The 26894-nt window shown below is 41.8% G+C and overlaps 1 protein-coding gene across 2 annotated transcripts in view; it reads left to right on the top strand.

The window, feature by feature from the left end:
* Positions 1 to 917: 917 nt before the first annotated feature.
* Positions 918 to 26894, top strand: part of GOLGA5 (golgin A5) — a 34433-nt gene continuing 8456 nt past the window's right edge. Inside the window, exons 1-9 of one of the 2 annotated variants that reach the window (XM_047863130.1) lie at positions 918 to 1132; positions 3230 to 3803; positions 10943 to 11170; positions 12910 to 13129; positions 13585 to 13708; positions 16430 to 16633; positions 20378 to 20548; positions 23229 to 23357; positions 25836 to 25934. In XM_047863130.1, coding sequence (XP_047719086.1) covers positions 3260 to 3803; positions 10943 to 11170; positions 12910 to 13129; positions 13585 to 13708; positions 16430 to 16633; positions 20378 to 20548; positions 23229 to 23357; positions 25836 to 25934 — 1719 coding nt within the window. In that variant the 5' untranslated portion in view covers positions 918 to 1132; positions 3230 to 3259. The remainder of the gene's footprint in view (positions 1133 to 3229; positions 3804 to 10942; positions 11171 to 12909; positions 13130 to 13584; positions 13709 to 16429; positions 16634 to 20377; positions 20549 to 23228; positions 23358 to 25835; positions 25935 to 26894) is intronic. The other variant, XM_047863128.1, reaches the window with a different exon arrangement.

A 26894-nucleotide genomic window follows, 5' to 3' on the forward strand; every position in this document is an offset into this window, starting at 1 on the left:
CTGGGCTGAACCTGACTTGGGAAGAAAAGAAACAGGAATTGTAATCACTCCCAATATTCAATTGGAGAACATAAAACACTGAGTCTAAGGACATAAGCTTTCGAGAACTGTGGACTCCTCATTAAGACAGATGATTTTAGACAAGCTACTTAACCTCTTTGAGCCTTAGTTTCCTCAACCTGAAAATGGGGATGTATGGGACTATTGTTGTAGGGTTGTCAACAGTTAGAGCCAGATTAGCCCAATCCTGTGCACCATAGCAGGAGCTGAGTATTTAATTATTGAGTGTGGATTTTAGACTATTTTCAAGTATTCTAGGAACTGTATGCATAACATAACTACAATATTGCTGTATAGAAAGACCCATTATGGGTCTTTTCCATCGTTTGGGTCTCAGCTTAAAGGTCACCTCTTCAGAGAGATCACACCATTTAAAGTGTTTCCTCCACCTCCAGTCACTTCTCCCTTTTTGTCTGTACAACTTTGATAGCGTTCTTAAAATCGTCTTGTTCAGTCATTGGTTTATTTAAAATTCGTCTCTGCCACTAGAAAGGAATCTCCAGGAACTCAGGGATCTTGTTTTCTGTATTCCCATCTCCTGCCCTGGGTCCTCAGCATCCTTACCCTAAAAACTGGCAGGGGAAGAGGGAAAGGTGAAGGCTGGGGGTCCACCTAGGTCTCACGCCCCGCCCAACTCAGGCCTCAAATTCCTTCCGGGCGGGGTACCGCCTCAGTCACCCCGCGGTGCAGCCCAGGGTCCCGCCCCCTGGGGGCGTGGCCTACAATGTTATGCCGGCCGCGTGCAGACCGTCGTCCTCCAAGGGAGGAGAGCTACGTCGCACGCACCAGGCGGAAGAAGGGCGTGGCCAAGAGCGAGGCCCCCGCAGCCGCCGGCGCCACCGCCTGAGTCGCCTCCAGGTGGCTGTTGCCGGTCCCGGGCCGCTCAGGCAGCTCGGAAGCCACTCTGTTTTGGGGTCCTCGCCGCCCTTCCACGTCTCCCGGAAGAGTCGCGGGGCCGTGGCCGGCCCGGGACCAGGTTTCGTCTGCCTGGCTCTCTCGCGGCCGGCTGCCGAGGTGGGGGGCGGCCCTGGCGGGCGACGAGGCCGCGGTGCAGCCGCTCCAGAGTCCTCAGGTGAGGCGGCAGCGTGAGCCCAGTGGGCCGGACGGGTCCGCCTAGGGCGTTAACGGCCGTAGGCGCGGGGTTGGCGTCCCCTAAGCGGAGACTCTGGTCTCTGCGTTTTTGGGGGGCTGCGGGAGAGGGCAGGAGAGCCCCCTCGGGCTTCAGCCGGCATTGTTTAGTGCCCTGCCCTCTCCTCCCTCCCCGCCCCCCGCCCCCAGCCTGGTGTGGCAGCTCCTCCCCCTCCAGAGGTTCAGCCTGGCGGGTGGGGAGCGAAGCGGGGGTCTGTACTCGCCTACCTGAGATCTGTGGACGACAAAGTCCCTGGGACCGACCGACTGACCCCCAGCCTCCCTTCCTCTGTGTTGACACCTGGCCTTCGAAGCAGACCCTGCCACTGCTGTCTGCGGACCCATCCCCAGCCCACGCACTGTCACCCTCTCTTCATCTCCGTCCCTGTGGGCCATTTCCTGGGGCATTGCCTGAGAAGTTAATTACTTGGGGGCACTGCACCTCTGAAGTCCGCTGGAGTTGTCAGTGGGGCAAATGCCCAGGACCGCTGTTTGTATTTAATTGGATAATCAACATTAAGGCATGGGGTTTTGTTTTAAAGCCCCATTAACTTTAAAATAAGAGGCGAGATATAGGGTTAATAAGTATGCTTTGACTCCTTTAATTAGTAAGGATCATTTGCCGCCCAATCGCCATCAATGTCTGCTTGAGAATAATACTTGACATCTGTAAAGAGGTTTATATGTTGCAGAGCATTGCACCTCCATTTTCATTTGAGGTCACATAAGCTGTGAAATATACAGGTATATAATAGTCCCATTTTGTAAGGAACAGGTTTAGAGGGTGAGTTTCTTCTTGAGGTTATTCAGTTACTGAGAGGCTAGATGGGAAAGGCAGCGGTTAAAAAAAAAGCTGGGTTTGGCTGACTTAGATTTGAGTTGCTAAGCTGCCATCGAAACTCTGGGATCTTTCTAAATCTTTTCCCCGTTTGTGAAAAAAGAACATTGCTACTTACTACGTAATGTGGTTGTGAAAATTATGTGTGATAAAGGTAATGATTGTATGGCATTTGACATACAAACTACATTCAGCAGTATTTACGGAGAATTCAGTGGTAAGCAAAACAGACCTGGCCTTCATCCAGCCACTTCCCTCCTCCTCTTTCCAACAGGAAGAGACAGAAAAAAAATCATATAAAACATGGAAGGTTGTGAGAGTAAAGCCTAGCATGCGAACAGAGAATGATAGAACCTAATCTAGATGGAGAGAAAGAGAACTGTGTTTTGGAGCTCATGACATTCAGGTGAAGTTTAAGAACAAGAAAGAGTTAATGACGAAAGAGCATGCCAGGCACCACAATGTGCACATTCGAGAAATGGTTGTTGACTTTTTTAGTACACTTCTGTATCTGTAAGGACTAATTCATCATTCCGATTCATTCTGGCACACCAAAAAGTACTCAGATCTGTTTATCAAATAAATGGCTGTGCAGTCATTTTTTTTTTATTCTGAACTGAGCCAGTGTGCACATAATAGGTACTGAGAATGTAAATTATCGTAAGTGTACTTTAGACAGATTATATATGTGCACATCTAAATTATCCATCATACTGCTGCATTTAAACATGGAGATTTAGTATCAATCAGAAGTTTCTTCAAGTTTTAGCACCTTAAAACAAACTTCAGGGAATTCTTTTTATTTGGTTGAGCTGGAATTTTACTATATTGATTATTTGCTACTTATGTTTGCTACAGTAACATTTGCCTATTGTTGAAACAGGAGTTATAACAGTAGAGATAGCTGTAATTATTATGGTAATAGCAACTACTAAAATGAGTGTCTGCTGTGTGTCAGGCCTTTTGCAGAGTTTTTTTAATAGATTACTTCATCTTAAAGCCGTCCTATAATGTGAATACACTTATTTTCCTCATTTTCCAGGTAAAGGTTCTCAGTTTCAGTGAAGTCGTTTGCTCAAGGTTACATAGCTAGTAAGGGGCAGTGCTAGGCTTTCAGTCCAGGACCGTCTGACTCCAGAGCCTGGTCTTCACTGCTGTGCTCTGCTGTTATGCCATACTGACCACTTTATGTCCTTTTTACAGGTTCACCAATAGGATTATTCTGCTACCATCATGTCCTGGTTTGCTGATCTTGCTGGGAAGGCAGAAGATCTTTTAAATCGAGTTGATCAAGGGGCTGCAACAGCTCTCAGTAGAAAAGAGAACACCGGCAATATCACATATAACAAAAATGCTGACTATCCTGAACTTCAGCAAAATACAGATTTGACTTATCAGACTGGATCTAAAGCTGCTTATATTTCCTCAGCAGCTGATAACATTAGAAATCAGAAAGCCACTCTCTTAGCTGGCACAGCAAATGTAAAAGTAGGATCTAGGACATCAGTGGAGACCTCTCATTCTGTTGAAAACACGTCTGTTCCTAGGCCTTCATCCCAGTTTGTTCGAAGAAAAAAGTCAGAACCTGATGATGAGCTGCTGTTTGACTTTCTTAATAGTTCACAGAAGGAGCCTACCGGGAGGGTGGAAATCAAAAAAGAAAGGAGCAAGACACCTGTCCTTCAGAGTTCTCGGACAGCAAGTGTCGGTTCTGTGAACACCAGCGTGACCACCGTCAAAACCGTTGAGGAAAATCCTTCTAGGAGCCAAGGCGATGGTAGTTAATCAGCCCTCTGGTTTCTTTTAGAGTTAAGCAAATGGGACGTGTCATAACCTGAAGTGTTCTGGTAGTGTTTCTCATCCTCTGTTAATGTCACCTTTCCCCACTGGTGTAAAGGCAGCTTCTAAAATGTGGAATGAATGTGGTAGACGACACGGAAGCCATTAGTCAGCGTACAGTTATAATAGGGACCTTTGAATGTTGTCTGTTGGGTACCTTTACCCAGCCTAGCATCTAAGAAATTCTGCCCAGGATGATTCTCTAAGGTGTTTTAAACTACAAAAAAAAAAAAAAAAAAAGACAATTTTGAAATCTGAAAGAAAACATAATTTTGGACTTGGAACTATCTCAATTCATTTCTTTTTGGGATGATAAAATAGGAGGCTGTACTTCACATTTATTCTGGATTGTGAGGGCTTTTTCTGTGTGTGTGTGTGTGTGTGTGTGCGCGCGTGTGTGCGTGTGTGTGTGTGTGTGTGTGTGTTTACCCCTTGCATCCCTCAGAAATAAAGCTGAGAGACTGAACTTCGATCCGAGTTGAAGGGTTGAAGGCATTGACCTGGTAGTGAAGTAACAGTTTAGAATTCTGGTTTTCATTGCTGTGAAATTACCTGTATATATAGATCTTCTCACCTGCAAAAATGAGGTTAACGTGGTAATATGGCTAATTCAGGTACCTACTAACCATTTTAAAATAGCAAACATGGTAGGTTCTTGCAGAGATTCTTTATAAAGTTGATGATTATTGGAAGCTTGTTATTTTCTTAAATATTAAAGCTTCTCCCGTAGTCCTGGCTGTTGGTGAATAAAATCTGTCAAGATAAAGTGGTAAAGAGGCAAGCGTTTGGGGCTTTCAAGACAGGATCATGCAGTTAACAGTTGACTATGTACACACACTCCTAAATTTCTTTTTAACAGGGTCAAGAGGGCGAGAGAGACATGTAAACATAATTTATGGGGCACCTGGGTGGCTCAGTCAGTTGAGGGTCTGTCTTCAGCTCAGGTCATGATCTTATAGTTCGTGAGTTTGAGCCCCTGCATCAGGCTCACTGCTCTCAGTGCAGAGCCCACTTGGATCCTCCGTCCCCTTCTCCCTCTGCCCCTCCCCCCCTTTCTCAACAACAACAACAACAACAAAACTATAGTATATTAGTATATAGTATAGTAAATACAGAAATTGAAATATGGTTAGAGTATTGTGGAGCCATTAAGGAGAAAGTAACTAAGGTATTCAGGTAAGGATTCACAGGGGCTCTGTGATTTGAGTTGAGTCTCAAAGAATGAATAGAAGTTTTCCAGGTGAAAAAGAAGAGGGGTTGGAGACAGCATTCAATGCAGAGATTCTGTACACGTTTGGTAGAGTAGTTGTTGTGGGCACAGTGTGTAGGAGACAGCAAAAGAAAATGAAGGTAGCAAAGAAAGTTGGGAGCTGTTTGTGAAGGCCCTTGTTTGCCTCCGTTTACATGTTTAAACCCATTATTCGTATACATCATTCTCTTTTAAAGAGTGGTCCGTGGACAACATGCGTTAGAAGCACTTGTGTGATTAATAAAAGTGAATTATTGTGTGCCTCCCCAGACTTCTTGAATCGGATTTTCCGGGGCTGGAGGCAGGGCATATGATATTTTTGTTGTTGTTCTCCAGGTGATTACTAGGGCCAGATAAATTGTAAGTGCCATAGCAATGGCATGCTAATAGAGGTCTTTCAAAGAAAGTTGATGATATTTTTCTACTTTTAAGGAAAACCACTTACATTTGATTGTAAAGGATGAGTCAAAGGAAACCTGTTGACAGGGAAATGAGTTAGAACCAGTTAATACATGGGAGTTATAAAGATGAAGTTTTGTTTCTCTAGGGCAGGGTCTCAATCTTGGGACTATTGGGTGGAATAAATCTTTGTTGTAGGAGGCACCATCCCTGGCCTCTTAATCCATTCGATGCCAGTAGCATCCCCAATTGTGATAACCAAAAATGTCTCTCTCTTCCCTGCCCCCCTCTCTATGTCTGTCTGTCTGTCTGTGTATCTATCTATATCTATATAGCCAAATGTCCCTTGGGAGCAAAATCACCCTAGGTTGAGAAGCAGTGCCCTAGGATGCCTAGAAACGTCTATAAATGGAATTGCTGGGTTGTAGGGTGTGACAGGGTTCCAGGTACGGTAGTATACCAGAATTGTTTTCTCAAGAGGTGTACCAATTTATACTTGAACAACTATGGTTAATATTGCTTCTGCTCTGCATTTTCACCAACATTGGATATTTTCAGTGACTGTTTGTGTTTTGTTAATCAGGTGTGTTGTTATTTTTCTCCTTACTAATGAGGTTGAGCATCTTTTCAGTCTGGGAGGTGCTATTCAAGTCTTTTGATCAATTTTTTCCAATGGATCATTTGTCTTTTTCCTTATTGATTCATAGATATTCTTTATATATTCCAGATGGTGATTCTTTCTACACCTCCTTCTGTTTTACCTTGGTTTCCCCCCACTTCTCTCTGTGGTATCTCAGTAGAGTTCTTAATGTACATGAATTTAGCATTCTTTTCTTTGTGGTATTTTTTTTGTGTCTTAGAAAATTTTTTCCTGTCCTAAGGCCATAAGGATATTTTCCTGTATTCTAAAGGTTTTATAGTTTTGCCTTTCGTATTTTATGTTTATTTAAAATTTTGGGGTTTTTTAGATAAACGGTGTAAGGTAGATGCCTATCTAGTTCCATTTTTTTCCCCCATACTGTTATCTCAGCATTAGTCATTGAAAATATTTCCTTTCCCTGTCAATCTGCAATATCACCCCTGGCATTTTGTGCCAATGCCACGCTGTCTTAATTCATGTAGTTTTATAGTGTCTTGATATCTCCTAGAGCAATTTCTCCCATCTGGTCTTTCAAGAATGTTTTGGCTATTCTTGGACTTTTTTGTACATCCACATTCATTTTAGAATTTGCTTTCCAAGTTTCACAAAAATTCTTTTGGCCTTTTTATTGGGAGTCTATTGCTTCCGTTTGGGTGAGAATCAGCATCTTTACAAAACTGAGGTTTTTCACCCATAATAACATGGTACAATTTCAACTTAGTTTGTAAGTGTCTTTCTTTAAGATTTTATCATTTTCTTCATGAAAGTCTTGCATATTTTTTGTCAGATTTATTCCTGGTAGTTTATATTTTTTGAAACTTGTAGATGGCATCCTTTTTAAAGTTTTACTTTCTGTTCCTGATGTATTGGCTTTTGACACACAGCTGCCTACATAGCTCTTCATCTTTTATTTTTCTGTACATTCAGATTTTCAACAACACAGTATCTGTGGATAGTGACAGTTTGGTTCCTTCTTAACCCTTTAATCTTTAAAAAGAATCTTTTTCTTGCCTCACTGCATTGGCTTGGGCTGAGAACCAGTATCTTGTTCTTTGTCTTAACCATGGTTTACAGTTTAACCAAATATAATGTCTGTGTTAGTTTTTTTATAGGTACTTTTTGTCAGGTGAAGACTGTTTCTATGTGTATCTAGTTTGAGTTGTGTTTTCTTAAGTTTATTTATTTTGAGAGTGAGAGCGAGCGGGCGAGGGGGACAGAGAGAGGGAGAGAGTGAGAATCCCAAGCAGGCTCCGAGCTGTTAGCACAACGTAGGGGTCAAACCCACAGCTGGTGAAACCGGTTAACCTACTGAATCACCCAGCCATCCCTCTAATTTGAGTTTTTATGTTGAATTTTTACAGTGTTTTTTCCTGTATGTATGAGATATGATGTGATTTTTTAATATGCTTTTTGTTCCTTAATATTAATATGGGATACAAATCAATTGACTTTTTTAAAACCTAAAACCAGACTTGACTTTCAGTTTGCTAATATTCCAGTTAGGATTTTGCATTTATTTCATAAGTGAGAGTGACCTGTAATACTGTTAGGTTTTAGTATTACAGTTATGTTAGCCTTATAAAATGAATTTGAAAGTGTTCCCTCTTTTTCTGTTGTCTTAATTATTTGATGTAAAACCGCGATTATTTATTCCCTGAATTTTGCTGGAACTCACTGGTAAAACCATCAGGTCTGGAGTTTTAACTATTGATTCTATTGGTTTTCTATTTCCTCTGTTTTTGGTGAGTTACATTTTTTTTCCTAAGAGTTTGTCTATTTCATATGTACTTTGGGGGATTGTGTTTATTTTACTTAATTTTAGGAAAATAGTAAAAGGGTCATAGCTGAAACTTTAACCCAGTTGGACACCAACCTAATCATTCATACTAACCCTGCAGAAACCAAAGCTTGATCACAGATACTACTAGAAGAATATCAGTATCTGGCACTGTGATGAATGCCTATTTTTTTAAACAGTGTTAATGAAGTATAACTGATGTATAATAAACTACACATACTTAGGTATACAATTTGATAGGTTTCAACATCATATACATTTAAAAATTTATTGGCATAATGTTTGTGATATGTCCCTCAAAAGACCATTTTAATTCTCTCTAGCAGATTTCTATTTTGTTAATTTCTGGTCTTTATTGTTAATTTTTGCTTTGGGATTTATTCTGTTTTAAAATTGTGTGTGTGTGTGTGTGTGTGTGTGTGTGTGTGTGTGTGTGTTTATTTTTGAGAGAGAGAGAGAGACAGAGTGTAAGTGGGGGAGGAGCAAAGAGAGAGGGAGACAGAATCCGAAGCAGGCTCCAGGCTCTGAGCTGTCAGCACAGAACCCAATGGCCCGGCTCAGACCCATGAACCGTGAGATCATGACTTGAGCTGAAGTCAGACGCTTAACCAACTGAGCCACCCAAGCGCCCCAGGGTTTATTCTGTTTTTATAGCCTTTAACTCATTAATTTTTCTTCCTTTCATTTTTGATGTATATATTAAATACAAAAAATGTCTTTTTATTTATTTTTTTTTAATGTGTATTTATTTATTTATTTTGAGAGAGAGCAGGCAGGGAAGGGGCAGAGAAATGGGGAGAGAGAAAATCCCAAGCAGGCTCTGTGCTGTCCGCTCAGAGCCTAATGAAGGGCTTAATCCTACAACCCTGGGTTCATGACCTGAGCCGAAATCAGGAATCGGATGCTCAACCAACTGAACCACCCAGGTGCCCCTATAAATGTCTTTTTAAATGCTGCTTTATATATATCCCACAATTTTGGATATATACTTTATTTCTTTAAAAAAATTTTGATTTTGGGGCACCTGGGTGGCTCAGTCAGTTAAGCGTCTGACTTCAGCTCAGGTCACGATCTCACGGTCCGTGAGTTCGAGCCCTGCGTCAGGCTCTGGGCTGACAGCTCAGAGCCTGGAGCCTGCTTCACATTCTGTGTCTCCCTCTCTCTCTGCCCCTTCCCTGCTCATGTCTCAAAAATAAATAAACATTAAAAAAAAATTTTTTTTTTTAATTTTGATTTTGGAAATTTCAGATATATCAAAGTAGATTTTGATGACTCCCTCCAATAATACCTATTATCTGGCTACATTATCTAAACAGTTTTACAGCCGTTCTTATTTCTTTTATACCCTCCCGTTTTCCATCCCTTCCTCTACCTGCCACAGAATTATTTTGAAACAAATCACAGATCTCCTATCATTTCTTCTAGAAATATTTCATTTGATGACCCTAGAGAAATGCAAGCTTTAAAAACAAACATCCACACCATAATCACCCTAAAATTTTAATAATTCCTCAGTATCACCTAATACCTAATCATTGTTCAGATTTCGATTTCTCATAATTTTTTTCTGTATATTGAAATGCACAAATCTTAGCTATACAGATAAATGGCTATGCCTATGTAACCCACACTTTTATTATGATAAAGAACATTTCCTTTGTCCCTTTGCCTCATGTCTCTTTCCAGTTCATCTTTCTACCCCATTTCCCCAGCTACCGCTGTTCTGATTTTTTTCACCTTAGTTTTTCTCCTAAGACTTCCATATAAATGGAATCATATAGTATGTCCACTCTCTTATCTTTTTCCTCACCACATTAGTAAGATCCATGGATATATCAGTAATTTGTTCTGAGTATACCACACTTTAGTCTCTTTTATGGACAATGGATTGTTTCCAGTTTGGGGTTATTGTAAATAAAGCTGCTATGAACATTTTTGTTCTTGTCTGTTTGCGGGAAAATGTTTTCATGTCTCTAGGAAGTGGAAAGCTAGGAAGGGAATTACTAGGCGAAATGGTAGCTGCATATTTAATTTCATAAGAAACTGAAACCTTTTCCCACAGTGGTTATACCATTTTGTGCTCCCACCAGTAAAATCTAGGAGAGCTCTGGCTGCTCCATGTCTTTGTCAGCATTTGGCATCGTCCTCTTAATTGTAGCCATTTTAGTGGGTGTGCATTGGTTCTCGTGGTTTTAATCTGCATTTTTCCTTGATCACTGATGATGTTGAGAACTTTTTTATACGATTATTGGTCAGTAGTTTATCTTCCTTTCTGAAGTGTCAGCTCTTTTGCCTGTACTGTTACTATTTTAGTCCATTTTATCATTTAGCTATATAACTGTACCTAGTTTTTTTAGAGCAAGTTAAAAATGCATCTGCATCACATTTTGTAACAAAAGCAGGATGAATCTGAATTTATGAATGTCTATCTTCTTGAGTAAGACCTTTTAGACTCAAGTTTGGTATGTAACAAATTGCTCCCACATATTATTACTCTCCTTGCCTTGAAACCCACAGCTGTTCTTTCGTGCCTTTCCAGTATTTTCACTGTTGGGACTTGTCTCTTTTTTTAAGAAAATACTTTAAAGCCCAAAGGGAGACTGAAACCCTTTTTACCTAAACCCAGCCACTTAAATTCTCTCTGGTTTTCTCCTTCCCAGAACTGTATTCTTGTGTCTGTTCTGCATCACCATTCATTCAGTATATCCAGACTTTGAGATCCTTAGAGGTCTGTAGCCTCCAAGTAGGAGCATGAAATTTCATCAGAAGGAAGTCTATTGAAAATTTAACCTGTATTTTATTTAAATTTAAGCCGTCATTTTAGCTGTAGCAGTCAGCTTGAGCCAAAAGGCATTCTACCAAAGTAAGCTACTAATGTGTACGTAGTGCCTGTTCTGGTGTAACAAAAGTGTATTCTTTTTTTTTTTTTTTGTAGTGCCTGTTCTGGTGTAACAAAAGTGTATTCTTTTTTTTTTTTTTTTTTTTTTACAGAAACCTCTAATAATTCAGATTCTGGCCATGAAGTTCAAGAGGATTCTTCAAAGGAAAATGTATCATCAAGTGCTGCCTGCACTGACCACAACCCAGCACCTACTCCTGACGGCAAATCACACGAACTGTCTAATCTTCGGTTGGAGAACCAACTGTTGAGGAATGAGGTTCAGTCTTTAAATCAAGAAATGGCCTCATTACTTCAAAGATCCAAGGAAACTCAAGAAGGTAGAGCCTTATTTCAATTGTGCAGGGTTAGGAATTTAACATTTCAAAAATAAATGAAGGTTTGATTACATCAAAACTTAGAAATATTTCAGATGAGACTTATAAAATAGCATTTTCATAGAAATAGGGCCCAGATTTAGGCCAGTCATCCTCCCACCGACCTGAACCAGAACATTGGCTTATTTGGTCATTCTTTAGGAATCATGAAATTTAGGGACTGAGAACGGAACATCAGTAATCATCTGATTCATTTGATCGATTTATTCTGAGCATTCAGGGGGAGCTGCTCATGAGCCAAAGGTGTGATTAAACAAAGTAGTGGGCACCAGTGGGCGAGGTCACGGTATTGCACTGCTCCTGGGGCTGTAAAGCAAACATGGAATTCAGTTTGAAAAGTACTGTCTCGAAATGTGCAGTGAAATGGCCCTAGAGTAGAAAACCCTTGGATTCCTCAGAAATAGGTAATTTAAAAGTAAAAAAATCCCACAAGTGAGGTAGTGGTGGGGAGTATGTTAATGTTAATGTAAGTGTGGCCAAGGGAAAATAAGAGAAGTCTCTGCCCTGGATCCTGGCAGTGATTAGAAAGGAGTGTAGGGACAGTGGGAAAGTTTGGCCAAGACGTGGATGGAGGCCCAGAAGAGTACAAGAAGAAGGAAGTTTAAGACTTGTTGGGCTGACTTTAGAAAAAACTTCACTTTACCAAACTAACGTGGACATGGAAATAGAGCCTTTCCTGAGACCATGTAGAGTTTGCTTTGATGTTAATTTTGTTTTGCCGGCAGACTGTTGTTACAGATCATATGTAAGGATGTGGAAATCTTTACTGCACTGTTCTTTCTAGATTTAAAGAATAGGGGGCACCTGGGTGGCTCAGTCGGTTAGGCGTCCGACTTCAGCTTGGGTCACGATCTCATGGTCTGTGAGTTCAAGCCCCGTGTTGGGCACTGTGCTGACAGCTCAGAGTCTGGAACCTGCTTTGGAGTCTGTGTCTCCATCTCTCTGCATCTCCCCCACTCACACTCTGTCTCTCTCTTTCTCTCTCTCTCAAAAATAAATAAGGATGAAAAAAAATTTTTTGAAAAACATCTTTTTGGGGTGCCCAGGTGGCTCAGTTGGTTGAGCGTCCGACTTTGGCTCAGGTCATGATCTCATGGTTTGTGGGTTCGAGCCCTGCATCGGGCTCTCTCTAGTCGGCACAGAACTCACTTTGGATCCTCTGTCTCCCTCTCTCTGCCCCTCCCCCATTTGCACTCTCTCAAAAAATAAAACATTAAAAAAAGCAGCATCTTTTTGCTATGATGATTGAGAGAAACAGATTCTTTCCTGTGTTTATCTTCAGGTTTTGATTTTGTTTGTTTGGTCTTACTGGAGTGTATGCCCTTGGTTTGGATTTGCATTCGTCCTGTCTCTAGCAGAACTCTACGAATCCACCGACCATTTTAGTGTTGTGAATTCTGCTCTATACTGGTTTGGCTCCCAAATACTTTATGCTATGTCTCAAAAAAATTTTTTTTTGTAGAAGAGCAGCTATTATCATGCCCCGTTCCAGCCTGTTAACTATAATGTAGATGTGAGTGTTGGCCTTGAGAAGTGGGTATCCCATTTGGAGCAAATAATCTGAAGATACGTCTAAGCCCCCAATTTTGGCAGTCAGTCCTAAAGGCGCAGAGGAGAATCTGTGTGTGCTGTGAGAAAGGCGTGTCTGCTTGAATAGAGACATTTCTCTCTGTCTTTTTTAGAATTAAACAAAGCAAGAGCAAGAGTTGAAAAGTGGAATGTTGACCACTCAAAGAGTGATCGAATAACTCGAGAACTTCGAGCCCAGGTCGACGATCTGACTGAAGCAGTGGCCGCAAAGGACTCGCAGCTGGGTGTGCTGAAAGTGAGGCTGCAGGAAGCCGACCAGCTACTGAGCTCCCGCACAGAAGCCCTGGAAGCCTTACAGAGCGAAAAATCGAGGTAGCTCACTCTAGAAGTCATGAACAAGGGGGCTGGGACGTTTCTTTCCAATACAAGTAATTATAAACACTGTAGTATATCCCACTTTGTGGAAACTTAGCTTTTGAAATTTACAGAGGGGAAATTTATGGTTTTTTTAATGTGAAATGTGTGTGATTGAAAGTCGACTTACTAGTTGAATCTTGAGATGCATTGTTAGCAGAGTCTGCATTTAAAAATATTTGAAGAACGTCGGGTCATTAATCTTTTGACATATGATGATATGTGCTGTGTGCTTATATTTGGATGCCTAAAAATATAGGTTACATTCCATTAAAAGGCAGAAAGATTTCTTTAAGAATATTTTAGTCAAGCCATCTTTTTTGTGCTTATAAGCCAATGCTCTAAAAATTATTCTACCTGACCACTTGTACACTGTGGAAACGAGCCTCTTCGAGTGATGTCCTGTCTTTTAGAATAATGCAGGATCACAGCGAAGGTAGTAGCCTACAGAACCAAGCTCTGCAAACCCTTCAGGAGAGACTGCATGAAGCGGACGCCGCCCGGAAGAGAGAGCAGGAGAGCTGTAAACAGATGCAGGTTCGAGAGGAGGCATGGCCTTCCTAACACATTTTCTGCCAAATAAAATTCTGCAGTGCGTTTCAGAAAATTCTCTTTCTGTGACAAAATCCAAGTACTTGGAAATTTAGCTTGATCCTCGCTAAATTTAATCCTACGTATTGAAATACATTTAAAATGAAGTTCAGTATCCTTTATGATTGACAAGGCATCGGCAGGGGGACGTGGGGGCTCTTCTTCTGAGAGGGTATTTGAAGGGACGACGCACAGGTCGGACAAGGGTCCCAGAGGGGAGGGGTGTTACACTCTCTTGAGAGAAAGCTCTGTCAGATAATAAAAGGGGAGCAGCCCCTCAGCACCCCTTAAAAAAAGAAATACAATTAAAATAGTTAATGTTCATTAGAGACAGACATTTTCTCACTTAATTTTGGTGTGCAACCAACATTACCATTATCTGATTAAAAGCTGATTTGGGGCTTCTTTCTTACAACTAGATGGTGCTGAGAAGCTTTTGAATAAAACACTTAGAAAAAAGTTGCTGATGTGGGGCATCTTGTTTATGTTTTTATTTAAGCCTTTTCTGATTCCATTTTATCTGATTTCATTTATTTCTAGAGAAATGTACCTAATATATACTTTTACTCTTTAAAAAAACCTTTTCTTAAAAATTTTTTTTTAATTTAATGTTTATTTATTTTGAAAGAGAGAGAGTGCAAGCAGGGGAGGGGCAGAGAGAGAGGGAGATGCTGAATCCGAAGCAAGCTCCAGGCTCTGAGCTGTCGGCACAGAACCTGACATGGGGCTCAAACTCATGAGCCGCCAGATCATGACCTGAGCTGCAGTTGGGACGCTTAACCGACCGAGCCACCTAGGTGCCCCTAAAAAATTTTTTTTAACTAAGCTTCATGCCCAGTGCGGGGCCCAACGCAGGGCTGCGTTCAAGACCTGAGCTGAGATCAAGAGTCAGATGCTTAGGGGCGCTTAGGTGGCTCAGTTGATTAAGTGTCCAACTTTAGCTCAGGTCATGATCTCAAGGTTTGTGGGTTCCAGCCCCACGTCAGGCTCTGTGCTGACAGCTCAGAGCCTGGAGCCTGCTTTGGATTCTGGCTCTGGATCTGGCTTCGGATTCTCCCCCTCTTACTCTACCCCTTCCCCATGCTCTGTCTCAAAAATAAATAAACATTAAAAAAAAGAATAGTATGACTTCAATTTGAAGTCATTAAAAAATAAAAAGATGCTTAACCAACTACCACCCAGGTGCCCCAAATTTTACTCTTAAATTAATTTTTGCATCCAGTTCTGTGGTTCTCAACCCCGTCTATACATTAGGATCATGTAGCTTTTACTACTTTCTGATGCCAGGTCTCCACTTCCAGGGAGCCTGATCACATTGTGTGAGGTAGGCATAAGCAGTGGTATTTGAGTTTTATAAGATTCACAGGTGTGTCCATTGGGCAGTGAGGTTGAGAACCACTGGGCCAGGCTGTCTTTTCAACAGGTGAAAATAGTTCAGTCCTGAAAGTAACTATCAGCTAGTGTGGGCTTTTTGAAAATCTTATGAGTGTATTTTATTTAATACAGTATATCCAAAGTACTATCATTTCAACATATAGTTAACAATAAATATCATTAATGAGATATTTTACATTCTTTTTTGTATACTTAATTTTCAAAATATGGTATATTTTATACTTAATTCAGTCATTCAGTGGCTTTAAAAGTTTCTTAAGCTAAAAAATTACATTGAGCAGTTGATTAGAAAAATGTGAAATAAAAGGAAAACATTAGCCATACTGCTAGAAAAGATGTAGCTATTTACTTACGTCTTTCATTTGCTTTCTGATAGACTTTTCTGTTTTCTGTAGGCCTTTTATTCATTGATCAGCTTAGTATCAGGCTGACCAGATTCACCTGTATCCAAGTGACCAGATTTACCTTGGAAGTTTCTTAAAAAACAAATTTCTTGGGGTGCCTGGGTGGCTCAGTCAGTTAAGTGTCCAACTTCAGCTCAGGTCATGATCTCGTGGTCCGTGAGTTCGAGCCCCGCGTCGGGCTCTGGGCTGATGGCTCAGAGCCTGGAGCCTGCTTCCGATTCTGTGTCTCCCTCTCTCTCTGCCTCTGCCCCTCCCCCATTCATGCTCTGTCTCTCTCTGTCTCAAAAAAAAAAAAAACCAAAAAAAAAACCCAACAGATTTCCAAGGGGCGCCTGGGCAGCTCAGTCGGTTGGGCGTCCGACTTCAGCTCAGGTCATGATCTCACAGTCTGTGAGTTTGAGCCCTGCACCAGGCTCTGGGCTGACAGCCCGGAGCCTGCTTCAGATTCTGTCTCCCTCTCTCTCTCTCTGCCCCTCCCCTGCTCATGCTCTGTCTCTCTCTGTCTCAAAAATAAATAAAAACATTTAAAAAAAATTAAAAAAAAAAAACCCAAAAATCAGATTTCCAAGCCTAGTCTTAGAAGCTCCAATTCAGTAAGCCTGGGGAAGTAAGCCTCGGTGGCTGCATTTTTTTTTAAAACTCCCTAATTGATTCTGATGCATTGCCACGTTTGGGAGCCAGCAACCTTAAATTCTCTATTCTTTAGTTCTTAACAAATGAGGTGGTATGTTTTGTTTTGTTTTGTTTTTAAACCTCCCTGTTAGGTTGTTGGACTGAGCTAAAAAAAATCCCATAAGATATCTGATTAGGTGGTTGTAAAATATATCTCAAAGGAAATGATGTAAGCAGATATAAAAATTTGTCACAGAACGAGTTTGCTGCACGCCTTAATGACATGGAAGCGGAACGGCAGAATTTGGCAGAAGCGGTTACTCTGGCTGAACGAAAATACTCGGACGAGAAGAAGAGAGTTGACGAGCTGCAGCAACAAGTCAAAGTGTTTAAGTCCAACTTGGAGTCCTCTAAGCAGGAACTCATCGACTACAAGCAAAAAGCTACTAGAATACTCCAAGTAAGCTTGAGATGTACACTGTGGATGTTGGGATTCACCAGTTGGGAGACACTTTTTGACTCCACGTTGATCTGTGAGAGGATTTGTTCGTGTTTGGCTGGGTTGGCTCACGTCAGGTGCCTTACTCAGAGGTTTTGTAAAAGGCTAAAATGTCGCTTGTTCCAACCACCTTTCTTTCTTTTTGCTTAAAATTCATTCTGCCACTGCCCAGGCCAGGCCCGCCACCTGTCATCTTAACCACTGCTATATCGATGATCGTTGTTAAGCAGTCACTTCCTTCTTCCTTGCTGATCCTCCGTCAGGTTTTTCAGGCAGCTTCCCCCACCTGGTATCTCAGCCGACCTTCCCTTCCACTCCGCTGAAAAACACTGTGTCAGTCTCCAGCTAATGTAGTCTTCAGCTTCTCCTTCCTTTGCCTCCTATCGGAGGGAAACGTCTGCTTTCATCAGGAGGCATTTTCAGCCTGTGCGTTGGTTCCTGCTCCACCTCATTTAAGCTCCTCCTCCTGAGTCTGTCCTGGTTCCCGCTCCACCTCATTTAAGCTCCTCCTCCTGAGTCTGTCCTCTCCGTGTTTTTCCCCTCTCTGCTGCCTTCTTCTGGCTCAGCAAACTCAAGAGCGCATGGTTGCTTAGCAGAAGAACAGACAAGGTCTTCGAACTCCTGCCTAAGGAAAAAAACCATACTTTTGGCTTTTTTGACCACTTCGATCCATTTCCTTGCCCTTTCTCTCAATGTCAGACTTACCAGAATTTTTGTAAATATGCTGTCTCTATTTTAGACCTGGTAACTTTAACTCCTTCCTATAATTTCTGTCCCTGCTACATTTCTGAAATTGTCTTCCCAGAGGCCTTTAAGGACCTGAATATGTACTTTCTTCCTTTCTTAGTTTCCACCCACTTTGATTTTGGTGGAGTATTGGACACTGTTAGCCCCCCTCCCTTCTTGAAACTCCTGCCCTCTGGTGCCACTCGCACTGCCTTTTCTCTCCCTATCCTCTCTCACTGCTCTTTCTGTCTCTGTTGGGCCCTCTTCCCAGTCTCCAAAGAGGAGAGTCCTCCCAAATTCCACCCTAAGCCCTCTCTAACTCCTTTCTTCGCGTTATCATGTATATATCCCGTGGTCTGCCTGTGCCTGCCACCTTGATGTGACTTCAGCTTGTCTCCAAGCCTAACTTCCTGACCTGTTTCTAAGTGCCTGCCGTGTTTCTCTACATGGGATGTCCCATCCCCCACACCAGCTTCTCCTTCATTCTCTTATTTCGGTAAATATCATGCCTTCTTCCCAGGCAATAGAGCTTGAACCACAATGACATTTTGACTCTACCTTTTTCCTTTAGCTCCTGCCTCCTGTTGGGTATGAGCACCTTTTTGATTCCTCTTTCATGAGACAGCATGTCTGTCTCCTCCAAACCATTCCAATTATTTTTGCTATGTCACTCTAATTCATTTAAAAGGTCCTTATTGAGTACTTAACTATTCACGAGGCATTATGGTAGGTGCTGAGGGTATGTCTTCTTTCTGAAAAGAGCAGTTAAGTTAGTAAACAAAACAAAACAAAACAAAACCTGAGGTAATTGGCGGGATGAAGTTATCGATGCATTAAGCCCTTAAAATCTGCCGGGGGGAGTCAGGGGCAACTGGAGATGCCGTATAAAGAGGAATTGGAGGAGGAGTAGGAAGACTTGGGAGGAGATTTCTGATAGGACAGCCTGTGCCCTTGCAAAGGGGGCCTGAGGGAGCATGGCATGGCATATGTGGTGGACGGCAGCTAGTTACCTTGACCGTGACGGTTAGGGATGAAGAGGCGAGAAAGAGAAGGAGCGGAAGGACTGGCCGTGATGAGGATGCGAGGGGAGAGTTGGCACGGGACCCGGCTCTTAGGAGGTGCTCAGTGAATTGCCACGGATGTTGAGGGGTGGGGACGGGATGGCGAGATGGAGACGGCAAAGAGGAGGGTATCAGAACGGATGGTGAGGAATAGTGAGGACTGGTCTAATTTGTGGTAGTGAGGGTGGCAGACGGGGCAGACTTGGAGGAGGTGGGCTGTGCGACATGGAGAGATTTAACTGGAGGAGGGGGGGGAATGGAAGTGCAAGGAAGGAGGACTCCGGTTTTCTGGTTTGAGTGCACAAGAGATACTCCCCTGCCGTGTGGCAGAGAAACAGGGAAGCCGGTAGGCTAGCACTGGAGGGTAGGACAGGCGATGACGAGTTTGCAAAACTGATGTGACATTGGGGTGAAAGTTTTTGGAAGGCGATCAGAAATACAGGTCTGGAGCTCAGCACAGAGGTCTGGGCCTTAGCCCAGAGAGAGAGGGAGAATTATGTTTATTATAGAAAATTGAAAAAAATACAGAGAAGTTTGAAGAAGCCGCCCAGAGTTCTACCACATAAAAAGGAAAGACTATTTTTGATGGAAGAGTGATGGTCATTACTGCTGGCCTAGAACAATAGCACTTTTTAAACTAGTCTTCCCATGGGGCGCCTGGGTGGCTCAGTCGGTTAAGTGTCCGACTTCAGCTCAGGTCACGATCTCGCGGTCCGTGAGTTCGAGCCCCACGTCGGGCTCTGGGCTGACGGCTCGGAGCCTGGAGGCTGCTTCCGATTCTGTGTCTCCCTCTCTCTCTGCCCCTCCCCCATTCATGCTTTGTCTCTCTCTGTCTCAAAAATAAATAAACATTAAAAAAAATTTTTTTTAAACTAGTCTTCCCACATTAAATCGCTTTTTCCAACTCCTCTTTTCTACCAGGGGTTGGTAAACCTTTTCTGTAAAGGGCCAGATAGTACATATTGCAGGCTTCGCAGGCTCTTTGTGGTCACCATCACATACTCTTTATTTTTTTATGATCCTATAACCATGTAGAAACCCTCCTTAGCTTATGGGCTGTCCACCGACAGGCCACAGGCCAGATCTGGCCCGTCAGCCATAGTCTGTGAATGCCTACTTTATACCCCTGCCAGATTAGCCCTCCTAAAATACAGCTCTGGTCATCTCACTTCCCGGTCTACTTTTTGATCATTTGTTTTGGCCCGCCAAATAAGTCAAACATTTTAGCCTGGCATCTGAAGCCCCCACAGATTGGGCCTAACATAGTACCTCAGCACATCTCTCAATACCCTGATGCTGTTTCTTGTATACCCTTGTTCACCCTGATGCTGTTGCATTCTTATGCTTTGCCCTGTCTTCTCTATACCTGTCCAAATCCTAGCCATTTTTCAGGATCAGCATAACTGCTGCTTTCTGGTAAAGCCTTCTCTTCCCCAGAAGTGGTTTTTCCTTCTTGGAACTCTGCAGGTAGTCTTGGCAGATGCCTCTCTCAACTTGCTTATTGCCTTTTACTGGATACTTGTAACTTCCCTTCTGGTTTATAAGGCTGAGGGTACCATCCCAACGGGGGACATCTTCATGACACAGACACTTAGCACAGTGCCAAACCCTCTGTAGGCATTCCGTAAATATTTGTTGAGTAGCATGTGATGGAGGAAAAAAGCATGAGGGAGGAGAAGAACATATGAGAAGAATCTTGTTAATAACAAGTTCTCAACAATAACGTGGGCCTGGGGACCAAAACCCAAGGACGGTCTGTGACAAGGCTCTAGTGCATTTTCATCCCAATGTGGACTTTCTTTGGCGGAGAATGTAATTGGGCTGTTTGCACAGTGGCTTAGGTAGTGCAAGATTGATGGTGTTCGGTATTCAAGCTAATCTCAGTTTTGCTTAAAGAGGTTCCTTTTTTTTGTAATAGTCTAAAGAAAAATTGATTAACAGCTTGAAGGAAGGCTCTGGCTTTGAAGGCCTCGATAGCAGTACTGCCCACAGCGTGGAGCTGGAAGAACTTCGCCATGAAAAGGAGCTGCAAAAGGAGGAGATACAGAAGCTGATGGGCCACATCCATCAGCTGAGGTCTGAACTACAGGTAAGATTCACTGCGGGTCGGCTGCACAGACAACCACCCACCCCCAGCTGTCGGCAGGTGAGGAGAGGGGGCGTCTGTGCTTTGAGGGAAGACAGAGGGAGACAGAGAGTGGAACTTGTGTGGGACCAGCAGTGACCAGGTAGAAGTGAATCTAAAGCGATAGGTTTCTTGTCCACTGACCATGAAGTTCTGGGAATAACAAACATAGGTAACTAGATTTGTTTGTTAAACAAATTCTTACCCTGCGTCCCCCATGTGCTGGGCATCCTGTAGGCTTAGAGTAACAGCAAGGAACCACACAGAACCTTCGTATTTATGGAATTTACAATCTAGTGGTTAAAACACACATGAGATTTGGGCTTGTCTATAAAACTGGGATGTTTTCTGATACTGGAATGGACACAGGACGGTCTCTTCATTAGAGTTACAGGCATAATCTTAATAATTTATGGCTTATGTGAATTGCTGTTTTTAATCCACAAGTAAATGGGGCCTTTCATTTAGATTCAACATGGAGTCTTTGATGTAAATATCCTAGGCGGAGTCTCTGAGAGCGAGAGAACATAAAGTGCTGGCTAACAAGCCTTCTTTAAAAGAAAAAAGAAAAAACATTTTGCAAAGAATATTCATCCGTGCGCGAACTCAGCAAGTGATTGGTTTGTGAGATGACCTACAAAGGAAGGTGTGGAAGTCGTGAGGGTAGGGTTTCTTGTCTGGCGTGTGGCTTGGATATCAGACTTAGCAGATGTGTTACCCGTGCCAAACACTTGGTCTCACTGAGCCTGAGTTTTCTCATCTGTAAACTGAAGGCAAACAGAGCTGCTCTTGAGGATAAGGGATATGTGTAAAAGGGCCTAGCATTGTTCCCAACATGGATTAGGCCCTCAGCAACTGTTAGCTGATGTTACTTCTGGATTTTTTCATATTGGCCAAGTAGAAGAGCTGATAAAGACTGTTGTCCTCATAGTCTGTAAAGTAGGACTTTTTTTTCGTGTAATTTTGAATTCCAAAAATTCAGTCCCATGAATTTAGAAATGGACTGGATGCTAATTCTATTCACACCTTGTCTTATTTATACATGTATTTTGGATGAGATTATGAAAAATAGGACTTGTTGTATTTAATATCTCATCCTTACCCCAGCATCACTGATGACGTTGACTATTCTCAAGAAGTTGATGAAATCTATAGTAAGGATTAAAGTATATCCATCAGAATGAGAGAATTGTTACTGGCCTACAATAGCTATCCTTCACTCAGCACTTCTGTGCCAGGCATCGCGCTGAGCTCTGAGCGTACATCCTTCCACTTGTTCCTCACCATAAACCTGGAAGGGAGGTATGGTGCGTTCTCTTTCTGTAGTTTGAAGAAATCTAGTCATAGAGAAGGAGAGTAGCTTCCCTGTGACTAGTAAAGTAGCAGATTCGGGGTTAGAACCTTAGTCTGTCCGATTCCAGAACACGTTCTTTTTTTTTTTTTTTTTTTTTAAATTTTTTTTTTTTTTTCAACGTTTATTTATTTTTGGGACAGAGAGAGACAGAGCATGAACGGGGGAGGGGCGGAGAGAGAGGGAGACACAGAATCAGAAACAGGCTCCAGGCTCTGAGCCATCAGCCCAGAGCCTGACGCGGGGCTCGAACTCCCGGACCGCGAGATCGTGACCTGGCTGAAGTCGGACGCTTAACCAACTGCGCCACCCAGGCGCCCCCAGAACACGTTCTTAAACCACTGCCCATCCCACCTGCTGCTCAAGAATTCATTTGATTAAGTCAAATTGATGGCAAGATTAATTTACCTACTACTCACCCCGAAAACTCAGGGGTAGGGAAAAATAATTGTACTTATTGCTGTTTTCCTCTAAATACACAAAGTTGTGTTATCTGGGAATATCTGTTATTATCTGGAAGTATCATTAATCTGTCCGTTCTCCCAAACAGTATGTGAAGTGCGGAGTTGTGGAGAGGAGTTCAAGACAGAGTATGCCAAAAGATCAAAAGCAGATTGAGATGCTGATTTCATCTCTTGTGGGCCTGTATGAATGGACGCATGCTTAACCCATACAGGGGAAATAGAGAAACCTAGAGTTCTCTTCTTTGCCACTAGCAGATTTGATAGGAAATCTAGAAGGTGGTTTTTGAGTTTGAAGAAGTGAGAATAATGATGCTAAGTGAAGGAGTGAGAAATATAGAAAGATATAAAAACATAATGGTAATAAAGCTAAAAAAAATGAAATAATAGACTAACCTGAGGGTAAGAGAGAACAGTTATTTCTTAGTTTCTGTTGAGTACTTAGCACACATGCAAAAACTAACTATAACCTGCATTCCCACGGGACCAGTGCAGCAAAGTCCTTTTTGATGTTATGCTTCTGTTCCGTTTGAAATTGTTAGCTTTTGATTAGAGCTATAAGTCTCCCAGGGAGCCACTGTTTACGCATGCTCATTAAATCACATGGTTCATGTGCTGCGGCAGCTATGGTAACCTCTTCGTGTCTCTCACCATTTGCCATATTATACAGTGAAGCGTCCGTTTATCTACTCCTTTTGGGCTGAGACCATGTCCTCTCATCTGTATCCCTCTAGTGCCCACTGAGCCCAGGGCATGGTGCACAGTGATAACTCAATAAATGTTGAAATGAACGGTTAATTATTGCTTTCACATATAAGGCTCATCGTTTTAGGATATGGAGGCTCAGCAGGTTAGTGAAGCAGAATCAGCAAGAGAACAGTTACAAGATCTGCAGGACCAAATAGCTGGACAAAAAGCATCTAAACAAGAACTGGAGGCAGAATTGGAGCGACAGAAGCAGGTAAAGATTTTAGATGGGAGATTACCAAGGAAGGCGCTTTGCTGGCGGTCCCGTGAGGCTACTCTTCTAGTAAAGGACCTCACTGACACTCTTGTAGGATGGGTTTGGAGTAGTGATGGTAAATGCGACCTTCTGGGTCCCTCCTGCCTTGTCACTACCCACCCCTTCACTGTTTATTTGACAGATGAAAAATAGAACCACAAAACGGTTATGGGACTTGCCTCTTAGCACACAGCTAACTAGAGAACAGAATAGAACCCAGAATTCCCATCCCAGAGTTCTTTCTCTACCTCACCTGTATTTTGGTGTATTTCCTCGTCACAGTGTGTATGTACAGAAAGCTTAAAAAGCATCAGTTGATTCTCACGTTTTATTACATTTGTACTTTCTAGGAACAACAGTAATATTATTTACTAGAAATACAAAATACATTATTGCCATATTAAGCTGTTTTTTCTGTTTGAGAAGAAATATTTATACAGTGTTCTTATAAGTCATGTTTATAATTGTATTTCTTTGTTTACTCGGCAGTTGTTTGCTCCCCAAGCCAAATTATTTTACTTTAATAGACTTACGTAATAGTTTCATTATTAAAACAGTTAAACATGCTTACAGCCACATTTTCAGAACAAGATGCTGTATCTAATGTTAATAACATCTGTAATTTACTGAATAATGACATTGTTGTAAGCACATAGTACACATTATCTTATTTTATCCTTACAATAAAATCTGTATTTACTTTACAGAAAACTATTCTTAGAATTATCTGTGCATCACTTATAACATTTCCAGCCTTGTGCATTTATATCCTTAGATCTTTTTTATTAGGATTTATCATTTCTGAAACTTGTTCTATTCTCAGAGAAATATTTGTTTTTATTATGAACGTACCACTCGGAGCTGTCTCCTGAGTAGTAAGGAAGGAAAAAAATTCACCAAGTAGCAGCCTGCAGATACATCATAGTCCGTCTTAGATAATTTAGTTATAAAATTGGCCACCCTTTCAGAAATTGCATTTTAATTTATTCAAGGGGCTATTATTATATAGTGAAAGGCAAAAATTTGATGGCCTTGATGGTTAGATAATTTTCATTTTATTATGGCAGATGGTTTTACCGCATCCACTGCCAGTGCCTGTCTTTAAAATGATATAATTAAGTAGAGGCAAGTGCAGCTGAATGTAGCTCTAGGCTGTTTATTTAGTCATGAGATGTTCTGGGTGTAAGTGCTTAATCTTGGGATTAAATAGTCCTATGGTGCTCCTTATTAATTTAAGTAATTTCAGCCTTAAATTTTTGCTAGCCTAAGAGCTTAAAAGAAATCAGACCTTCTTGTAAATTGAGATTCCCCTACCCTAATTACTGCCTCATTTTCTTTATTCTCACTTATCTCAGTTTTTTTTAATCAGTAAACTAAGCAGGCTGAACTAAATGTTTTAACATAGTCTAGCAGCTTGATCCTGTCTCACGTTTACTTCTTCATGTAGCTCCCTTTATTTCGTCTGCACGGTTAAGCATAATGCTTTTGAAGGTTTTTAGTTCATTACTCTGTCTTCCCTGGCATGTGCTTTGTCTTAAATTGCAACTGACACCAACTCATCATATGCATTATACAAACCAGCAGCACATTCGTGCAGTTGTTAATGAATCTGGAGGTATTTCTTTCTTTTAATTTTTTTTCTTAAATTTATTTATTTTTGAGAGAGACAGAGTGTGAGCAGGGGAGGGGCAGAGAGAGGGGGAGACACAGAATCGGAAGCAGGCTCTAGGCTGTGAGCTGTCAGCACAGAGCCTGACGTGAGGCTCAAACCCACAAGCTGTGAGATCATGACCTGGGCCCAAGTTGGATGCTTAGCCGACCGAGCCATCCAGGTGCCCCTGGAGGTATTTCTTTTTTTCCCTTTTAGCGATGATAGAGCAAAACAGGTGCACGATATTGCCTGGTCCAAATAAGTCCACGAAGAGCTGCTCAGCATCATTAATCAGTACAGAAATGCAAATAGAAACCACACTGAGATGCCAGTACGTACCCATAGAGTAGCTACACTTACCAAAACTAACGGTACCAAATGTTGGGAAGGATGTGGAAGAACTAGAACTCTGTCACATTGCGTGGGAATCCAGACTGGTGCAGGTGTTTTGAAAACAATTCACAAGATAATTTGGCAGGTTTTGTTCCTCTAAGTTAGACAACACTTACGTGATCAAGTAGATCTCTTCCTACACGTCTACCCAAGAAGAATGAAGACACACGATCACTTACAGAATCGTGCTTGGTTATTCATCATGTACGAATTGATACAGCACGGTGGAGTACCGTTCATCAGACCCGTCCAAGTCTGTTCATTTGTTCATTCAGGATAGACACAGCGCATGTTGGCTGAGGGCCTCCTGTGTGTCAGGCACTGTTTTAGGTACTGGGGATGAAACGGGGGACACTGATAGAGCTTCTGTTTATTCATGTTTCACTTTGTAGGAATTCCACTACATAGAAGAAGATCTGTATCGAACAAAGAACACATTGCAAAGCAGGATTAAGGATCGGGAAGAAGAAATTCAAAAACTTAGGAATCAGGTATGAATGAGTGCTCACAACTTGGGAAGAGATACCATTGCAAAGCTAATTTTTTTGTAGAGGCTACAGAATGGCCTTCTTTTCCCATATTTTCACCTGAATTCTGCTGTTGCAGTAGTGAGGTGTTACTTTCAGTCTGATACAGAAATTCCTCTAATGCCATTTGAGGCTGCATTTGCTGTGTTCTGTGGCTTCTCCTACAAGTGTCTTGTAGCCAAGGCCATCCGAGGACACGTGATTTACCTCAAATTTCATGTCTTCTAACTTCAGTGATGGTTGTGCCAGTTGCCAGTTTCGTAATTACGGTTTCTTTCCTGAGAAAAATCCAATGATAAATCTTCTTATTAACAATTGATATGTTTTTCATAAAGCCACCAAGACTTATGTTCAACCCTGAAAATGTAAAACATGGGAAATAACATGTGCCCACCACCCAGATTTACCCATATTTATCATTAACTGTGACAGAATCATGCATTCACTTACCCTGTAACTACATTATCCTTTTCTCCCTTATATTTATTGACTTAATAAGCAATGAACCCATTGAACATTTAAATAATTTATATAAAGATTTAGCTGGTTAATGACTTAGTTTGAACATAAAAAGTCAAATAATTTTGGTTTTTAAGTTCTCAGACTTCATAGTAGTCTGTAACTTAAGATATTTTAGAATATTTTAATTTTTATGAGTTGAAAATAGGAGCGCCTGGATGGCTCAGTCAGTTAAGCATCTGACTCGATTTCAGCTCAGGTCATGAACTCAAGGTTCATGAGATCGAGCCTGCATCAGGCTCCACACTGACAGTGCAGAGCCTGCTTCAGATTCTGTGTCTCCCCCTCTTTCTGCCCCTCCCCTGCTTTGCTTTCTCTCTCTCTCAAAATAAATAAACATGAAAATAATTTTTAAAAATTAAAAAAAAAAAGTTGGAAACAGCTAACTGATTTCAGTGTTCTATT

This window comes from Prionailurus viverrinus, chromosome B3 (genome assembly GCF_022837055.1).
Source record: "Prionailurus viverrinus isolate Anna chromosome B3, UM_Priviv_1.0, whole genome shotgun sequence".
NCBI classification, from domain to species: domain Eukaryota; kingdom Metazoa; phylum Chordata; class Mammalia; order Carnivora; family Felidae; genus Prionailurus; species Prionailurus viverrinus.